Source organism: Helianthus annuus, chromosome 9 (assembly GCF_002127325.2).
Source record: "Helianthus annuus cultivar XRQ/B chromosome 9, HanXRQr2.0-SUNRISE, whole genome shotgun sequence".
Classification (NCBI taxonomy): Eukaryota; Viridiplantae; Streptophyta; class Magnoliopsida; order Asterales; family Asteraceae; genus Helianthus; species Helianthus annuus.
The window spans coordinates 149,012,053-149,021,106 of record NC_035441.2 but is presented as its reverse complement, the minus strand read 5'-3'; the positions used below and the strand labels follow the sequence as shown (position 1 = coordinate 149,021,106).

Genomic DNA, 9,054 nt, shown 5'->3' with positions numbered 1-9,054 from the left:
TAAAAGAATGAAAATTTTGGGTTAAAAGTGAAAAAATTACAAGGGTTAAAATACAAAATAGAAAAATATTTGAATTAAAAGTGAAAATTTAAATTTTTTTCGAAACACTCCCCAAGCATGGGGTACTACACATAATGCAACAAGAAGTTGCTAATTTATAATATATAATGGCTTTTGAATATGTGTGGTAAATCAGAGTCACTCTTTGTACATTACAAATATAACACTTTCGGATTCTAAAAACACTAAAAAGATTTCTCCGGAGTCACCTGACCCGGATACCCAACACTTGGATCCACCTCTAATATCTGTCAAAACAACATGTACTGATGTTTATGCAGTTCTCGTTGTTTAGTGCTTTTACATAAAGGGTCCTTTATTAAAAAAAAACTACAATTACCACCCATCGCGAGGTGGCGGAGGATTCGTTAATTATATATCATATTACATGAACGGAAAATGTTTCTTACATGATTACGAGCCTGTGTGTAAAATATAGAAAAGAATAACTAAGTCGATCTCTGACCCATGTGTTGTGACAGACCTATCAAACGGGGAAAAATAGATGTGTTGCGACGAGCCTGTCAAACGGGAGAAGATATATGAAAAAACGTTGAACCCCATACGCACATTGCGACGTGGTAACTCGGAAAATTTAGAACGAAATGTTAAATGGAAAACTTGCGTAACATGAAAAGTATAAGGGACCAAAGTTGAAAGTATAAAAGTTTTGCGGTTAAATTGCAAAAGATCAAAAGCTTTGGGTTAAAAGTAAAAAAAATAAAGTGGTTAAATTGCAAAAGATGGAAAGCTTTGAATTAGAAATGAAAAAACAAATTAAACAAAGGGGTTAAATTAACAAAGATTGAAACTGTAGACTTATATTGTCGAATATTGAAACTTTAGAGTTAGAAAGGAAAAATCTATTTTTAGGTTTTTGGGGGGTGGGGGTAGGGTTTTTAGGGTTTTTTTTTTTTGGTGAGGTATAGTTTTTTAATCAAAATTACTCTACAAGAACATTTTACTAAATTACTCCAGAAGAATATTTTACAAAATTACTCGACAAGCTCAAAATTACTCTACAGGATCATTTGTAGAGTAATTTTGATAATTACCCTACGAACAAATAATTACGAAAATGTCACAGCGTTTTTCTTTCTTCTTTTTTTTTTTTTTTTTTTTGCATTTTTCATGCTATTCGTACGTTTAGTGCGTTAAAGTTATTTGTACGAAAACTTTTCTCTAAACATAAATATGTTGCTTATTTATAGTATTTTAATTTAATTTAATAGTAGTTTGTACTTTTTAGTAATTTATGAGAAATACATGTGTATATCGCTTTCAATTGTAATCGTTGTCCTGCTCTTTTACTGTCTCGTATTTTTTTACTTAACCAGTTGATTTTCCGAACCGCGCGTTGCGGCGGAGACCCAATGACTGCAAAACGCTTGTCAGCAACGACAAGCAGATACCGAATATCAAAACATAAATAAAAATGACGTGGCAAAGATAATCACTCCGTCCTAAAAAAACGATTTTAAATAACCTAATTTATAATAATAGGACCCACAGGTCCTACATGTTGGAAATTCGGTTGTTTTCAGTTCAATTATTACGGTGCTAACACGTTAAAATATGGATGACCTCGGTACCGGTAACGACACTGAAAGTATCGATCCGGAAAATCATCGAAATTAGGTACCGGCACTGAAAATGCTCGGTACAATACGGTATGGTATTTGAAGGTAAAAATCAATAAATACAGGTATGGTGTTAGACCGGCGTCGAACCAAAAGTAACGATTCTGAAAACGCCAAAAGGTGGGTACCAAATTGGTACCGAAAATGATTTGGTATAGTAAATTTGGTACCGATACGATACCGGTTTGATTACAGGATTTGATACGATTCGCTCATCAATAATATAAATATCCAAGTTAATTTTATATGCTACAATTCATTCATTCCAGAAAAGGACAAAAAAAAAACAAAAACAAAATAAGTTGTGTATATAAATCCCCATTCAAACGAAATACAGTTTACTTACTGTGTGTATGAAAAGTAAACTAAACGCTGCAATTACTTGCATTTCTACGTTGCTACAGGATTTGATGAGCTCGGTACCAATCGTTACCGAAATACCGTTACCGAAATCCCCAAAAGTGGGTACCGGTACCGAATATACCTGGTATGTTACGGCTTGGTTCCGGTCGGTACTGGTACGGCATTAATATTTGAGGACAAAAACCGGTGAATACCGGTGTCGAACCGGTACCGAATATACACCCGGTTTAGTAAATTTGATACCAATACTAGTACCCAATATTATTTGCTAATCTCTTAATGAAATTACTATTCATTCAATTGTAATTTTAATATATAGGTAAAGGTAATATGCTAAGCTGAAAAACCTATCATTTGTTGTTATTTTTTGATTATTGATATAATAAATAAAGTCTCGCTGGTAAGTGGCCTTAGCCCAGGCCCACGTATTTTTAATTGGATATATATATCTTGTCAAGTTTTCGGAAATAACATATTTTTGAAAACAAAAGATAACCTAAATTTTTTCTTTTTGTAAAAAGAATTGTTTTTTACAGAAATATATACAATTTCAAATTATCGAATTGCACAAAATTGAATTTTGTCACACCTAGTAATTTTGATTTAAAAAAAAATACTAATATTCACTAAAATGTCATTCAAAATGAATATACCATCATCACTTAGCTGGTACCGCATGTCATTCTAATACTATTATTTTGCTATGTTTATTGTCATAACATTAATTTTCGTTGTAAAAAAAGTAGTTGATATATATTTTTAGCAGCTAAGGGCCTTTTATTTCGGCTAGTACAGGGTACCTAAATCCTTAGGACCGGCTCTGTCAGTGAGGTGACATGCACTTTATGATGTGGCGTGAAAGGGACCCCAGGCCTGAATCGGTTCGAGTTCAAGATAGCCTAAATGCAAAACAGTTTCTGACTCTTGTTGTATGTGTTACTAAATAACAGTTTCTTATTCTTTATCTGTCGCTAAAAAGTTTTTTAGTATAGTCTCCCGAAAATCTTATTACCCACGTCTTGATTCCCGACAAAGTATCAGTGATCGAGTTTGTAGACATGTAGTACCCACAAGGCCACAACATCTATAGCAACACATACAGTTTTCCAAAACTAGTTTTATGATAATAAACTTGACTATAACGAATATGGTTGTGTTAAATATACCCAAAAGTTAACCTTTCAGGTGAGAGAATGGTGGGGAGGAGAGCGAGAATGACTGACATTAATTACCCAAATCATTAATTATCTAATATTTTTATTTTATTTTTTAACTATTAATTACAATCATTAGCTTTTAGTTTTTATATTATTTTTTAAGTAAACATAAAGGAGTTTTTTTCCATTATGGTATTATGGTGTGGGTGGAAAAAGTATTTACTATAATGATGTTGCTAAAAAATTATTTACCAAAATGGTGTTTTAAAGGTTAATTTGTTTCTCACTCCTATTTTCATTAGACAACTTCAATTTATTAAATATTTATGGATATACTCATGGTAAGTGATCTCTTACCAATTTTTTTTTTAATCTTAAAATAAACATTTTATTAATAATTTATTTTGTCGAATCTAGCATGCAATTGTTTAGTGAACTAGGTTTATCACCATCGCCGTGTTGCGGCGAACTTCTTTTATTATTTAGTCTGTGTTTACATGTGTTTTGAAATCACTACGAGCGCGTTGCGCACGTAACCGTTGACAAGATAAAAAGAAAATGTAGAAAAAAATACTAAAAGATAACCAAAAGAAAATCAATAAATAAGTTGTATGGTAATAATGTTTTTCATATGAAATCTGTGGTAAAAAATAAGTAAACGGTACTGGGTACCGGTACCGAATTTCCCGAACCGAAAGATGTTAAGTACCAATTCGGTACCGACTTTTGGCGTTCCTAGTACCAATTTTTACCTTCATATACCGGTACCGTAACTGGTATTTTCGGTACCGACTTTTGACGTTCCTAGTACCAATTTTTACCTTCATATACCGGTACCGTAACCAGTATTTTCGGTACCAGTATCAATTTGGTATCGGTTAGCACCAAGCCCATCCCTACCCTTGAAAAAAAAAAAAAATCATTAAAAGTTGAAGAAAATCTACGGCACCCGTGATCAAGGATGAGCAAATGGTACCGGGTAGCAGTACCGAAATTCCCGAACTAAAAGATTTTCAATATCAATTCAGTACCGATTTTTAGCGTTTTCTATACCTGACTAATACTGGTTTTTACCTTCTTGTACCGATACCGAACAAAATCGTAGATGTATTTTATTATAATATTAAAAGTGGTATTCATTAATAATAATAATAATATAGTTCCTTTATTATCATATTAAAACCTATATAAATTAGCAACTACTTTATGCTTGAGTGACTTGTACTTTTGGCTTTGGGTGTTTTTCAAAAAAAAACTTGATTTTTTTACTTTTAACCCAAAGGTTTCTACCTTTTCCAATTTTAACCCTACATAATTTGTTTTTTTAACTTTAACCCAAAACTTTTCATTATTTGCAATTTAACTTCGCAACTTTTCTCACTTAATACGACGCAACATAGGAGTGCGGTTCAACTTTTTTTTATGTTTTGTTTCAAATTTTGCAAGTTAACACGACGCAACGTACATGTGTGGTTCAACGTTTTTACCTCTATTTTTTCATGTTTGACAGGTTCGTCGCAACACGCAAATCCTAGGTCGAGTCAGTATTGGTAGTCGATAACGGTTGTGTGACATTAGTACTATTTGACACCGTTTTACGCCCCGCCGCAACGCGGGGTGTGCTTTGGGGGTTTTCCAAAGACAAAATGGTTATGCATATGGATGTCGTAAGCTTGGCTTTGGGGGTTTTCCAAAAAAAAAGTTGATTTTTTTTACTTTTCACCCAAAAGTATTTCATAAATTACTTTTAACCCAAAACTATTTGTTTTTTTTTTACTTTTAACCCAAAACTTTTTATCTTTGGCAATCTATCCTCACAACTTTTTTTACTTTCAACTTTAGTTCTTTATAGTTTTCTTTTTTCCCAAATTTTTCGCTTTATGCTTGGTTCTAAATTTTGTGACTTAACACATCGCAACGTGCCTCTTTTATTTAACGTTTTTACATTTCGTTCTAAATTTTACGAGTTAACACGACGCAACGTGCGTGTGTGGGTGAACATCATCTATTTTTTCCCGTTTGACAGATTTAACATAACGTACAGGTCCTAGATCGACTTATTTATAACTAAAGAATTCCCGCCGCATTGCGGCGGGTCTCAATTCTAGTTATAATAATAATAATAATAATAATAATAATAATAATAATAATAATAATAATAATAATAAAGGAACTGTTCATTCAGTTCCTTTATTATCATATAATAATTCCAGTTAAACGCACAAAATATAAACATATAAGTAAAAAATTATAAAAAATCATACAAAGTAAAAATAATTCCCTTTGAGAGAAAAGAAACTTATTTTAAAAATCAATCACACATATATACGGTCGTTTAATATTTCCTTTACTTTAGTAAACTTGTTTTAAAAATCTGTGTACACTTAAAAAATACTAGTGTTTCTAAAAGACTTGTATCGTTCTAAAAATCTTCAAATAACATGTGATTTTAATAATTATAGTTGTATTTGATAAAAAAAAATATGTTATTATATTTATTTTATTAAATCCTGAGATAAAGACTAAATTTGAACTCACCAACTCTTTCGTGGTAGTTAAATCAACAACTTTGTTTTTAATTTTTATCAATTAAATCGTACATTTTTGTTTTGATTAAAAAAAATATGTCTCTCAAATATTTTTACATGTTTCATTCAATGTATTGAAGATATCTTATAACTAATGTGATTAGTTTTATAAAATTATACTATATTTTGTTATTTATATAAAAACGTAAATGAAAGGAAATACACAAATTATCGTATATAAATTTGACTGATTACTAAAATAACTTTTTACGTTTTTTTTTTCAAAGTAGATTTAATATGAAATTTATTTTACTATTCAAAAAAAAATATACAGGTTAGAGAATATAGCAGGCCATGATTAAAGTCATAAATATTTAATGAAGTGAAGTTATCCAATTAGAATAGGAGTGAGAAACAAATAAACTATCAAAACACTATTTTGGTAAATAATTTTCTAGCAACACCATTTTAGTAAATATTTTTTCCAATAACACTATTATGGGAAAAAACTCAAACATAAAGTATTTTTTGTACAATCCATCTTTTATGTAATGAGTTTTCTTAGTCTTTGTTATAACACACAGACTTAACAAATGTTTTTGAATAAATTATTCAACTTTTAAACCAATCAAGTTGAATAAAGCTAGGGGGTGTTTGGGATTCCTTCTCAAAAACAACTTATTAACTTATATAACTCATAAGTTATAAGTTAGAATTTCTAACTTCTTAAAAACAACTTTTTTACACACAAAAACAACTTAAATAAGTTAAATCAAACACTATAAAAACAACTTATTAACTTTTATAAGTCCAAGTTATAAGTTGCCCCAAAATAAGCTAACCCAAACACTCACAAAAAGTGGTCTAAAATGTGTAAAAATATTAAAAGACAACAATTTATCATATAGATGTTTTAGTTTTTTTTTTTTTAATTTAAGATGGTTAGTATATAAAGCTATAGTGCATCATATCAACAAAAACAATTGTAAATGACATTTATAAAGCTATGGTGCTTTGAAAAAAATAAGATAAATGTCTTTATTAATTATAAAACATATATGAAGCAAAATTAGTATGTCTGTGGATGAGAGACAATGCATGGGTAACGTCTAGAATTCTATACCCAACTTTATCGTCGTGAAAGTGGTTTTGTCAATGTAGGTGATTAATTGTTTTAATGTTTGCACGTTTACTTTTTTTATTAGAGATTCGTTATTTATTTATTTACAATGAACCTTTTCACTTTCGTGTTTATAATAACGTGTCTTGATTATTTATTTATTAATATTGATATTAATACTAATACTAATAATAGTATAACAAAATATAAAAAAGTAACAAAAGTTTTATAAAATAAAATAATATAAAAAAACATAATTATTACTTTTGACTCTAGAATAAAATAATGTATTAATTCACTTAATCATTACCAAGTTTGACTAATTTTGTATATTAATCCGTATATTTAGGTGTATTTATCACACCCCTAACGAATATCTATCTATGTATAGAGAGAGATAGAGAGCAAGGGTTTATGAATATTAACTCCCAAGATAATTCCGTTAATAGAATTTGAAAAAATAAATGAATAGTTTGGCGGATTAATACAACTACAAGGGTTAGTCATTTTTATTGCGGACTTGTTTCTTGCTCTACAGAATCATAATCAGCTTCCTTGAGCATTATTTTCCGGTTCAAGCTCCGGGTACTCCTCCACTGGAAAATTGGTCTTGCCCGTCTTCCCTCGATAACGAATGCTAGCCCGGTCGTAAGCTCGTGCAGCCTCTTCCACCGTCCCGAAAATCCCCAGCCACTTCCGCACTTTCCCAGGAACCATAATCTCCGCAGCCCAATTTCCCGATGACCGTAAACTAACTCCTATATATCTCTTCTTCTTCCTCTCTTCTCCACTACCTGCGGGGAATAAATGACACCCATTACAACCATCTGCTGTCATTCCACAATCGCGACAAATTTATTGCTCAGGTGGAATCTCTATGATCACAATGCCACCTGGCACGACATTGTTACCGCCTCTTATGACCTGGCTGAGTACTGAAACGATGACCGAATCCTCATCCGCGGTTTTTGGGATTATTGAGGGATTATTATTCATTTTGGAAGATGGGAATGATGAGAATATGGTATACAGATTTCCTCGTGGCCTTAGATAGTTGCGATTTGCGAATGAGGAAGGTGGGGCTCATCATGTCGTACAATGAGTTTTAGTCCGAGTATGGGTGGCTGATAGCAGATACATGAAAGTGTATATGAAACTCCTGTCGTCAAATCCTGTTTTTTAGAAGCCTTAATTTAACTTCAAGTGCCTTAACTTTTGAGTTGATGATAACATGAAAATGTATATGAAACTCCTGTCGTCAAATCCTGTTTTTTAAAGCTTTAATTTAACTTCATTCAAGTGCCTTAACTTTTGAGTTGATGATATAAGACTATGGGGTATGGGGCGGGGTTGGGGCGTGGGTTGGGTACAAACGCCCAAGTCACCACCTCGGGTGGGCTTGGGTTTCGGCGTGGCCCTTTGGGCGGGGGTTTCAGCCTGGGCGTTGGGCGTGCCTAGCGGTCCTCCGTGGCCGACTCTCAATTGGTTGGGTTGGCTAGGCTAGGTGGCTAGGATTTAAATTTTAAAAAATAAATGTTTGGCCAAGCCACATCGCTACCCCAACTACTATAAAACCCCTCACCGCCTGTCCACATCGCTACCCCAACCCTTCACTCCACCTACCCGAACCCGCTACCCACACTTGAAAAATGGCTTCATGGACGCACGAGGAAGAGCTAGCACTTGTAACGAGCGTCGTGGACGCGATGAAGGGCCGCCAACCCGATGAGACCCGTTACTGGCCGGAAGCTTTCGCTAGCTACCGGCACAACGTGGGGAACGACCGGCACAATCTAAACGCGTGCCAACACAAGTGGCGCGAACTATGACCGAAGCTCGACCGTTTTAAAGCCTTCTACGACAGTGTCCCGGGCGGTGATATAAGTCACGAAGCCCGGGTGGCGGTGGCCAACATCGAGTTCCGGGGCAAGGAGCGGAAGCCGTTTGACAAGCTCGCCCTGTTCGAAATCTACCTAACGCTTTAGGGGTTTTTTAGATTTGTAATCCTTTTTTTTTTAAGATTTTGTAATTTTTAGGAAATTTCAATAATAATTTTACATTTTTTTTAATTTTGTGTGTATTTTTATAATAATTTTAGGTTTTTTTCAATTTTTTTATAATAATTGATACGTGGCCAACCCACGCGGGCTAGCCACGCCCCGCCATACCGACCCAACATGCAAGTG

The 9,054-nt window shown here is 33.1% G+C and overlaps 1 protein-coding gene across 1 annotated transcript; it reads right to left on the bottom strand.

The window, feature by feature from the left end:
• Positions 1 to 7,414: 7,414 nt before the first annotated feature.
• On the bottom strand, positions 7,415 to 7,864 carry LOC110876349 (ethylene-responsive transcription factor ERF071). The gene is made up of 2 exons (XM_022124520.1): positions 7,762 to 7,864; positions 7,415 to 7,662 (listed from the first exon to the last, which is right to left on the bottom strand). The coding sequence occupies exons 1-2, from the start codon at positions 7,862 to 7,864 to the stop codon at positions 7,415 to 7,417; spliced, it is 351 nt and encodes a 116-aa protein (XP_021980212.1).
• Positions 7,865 to 9,054: the final 1,190 nt, after the last annotated feature.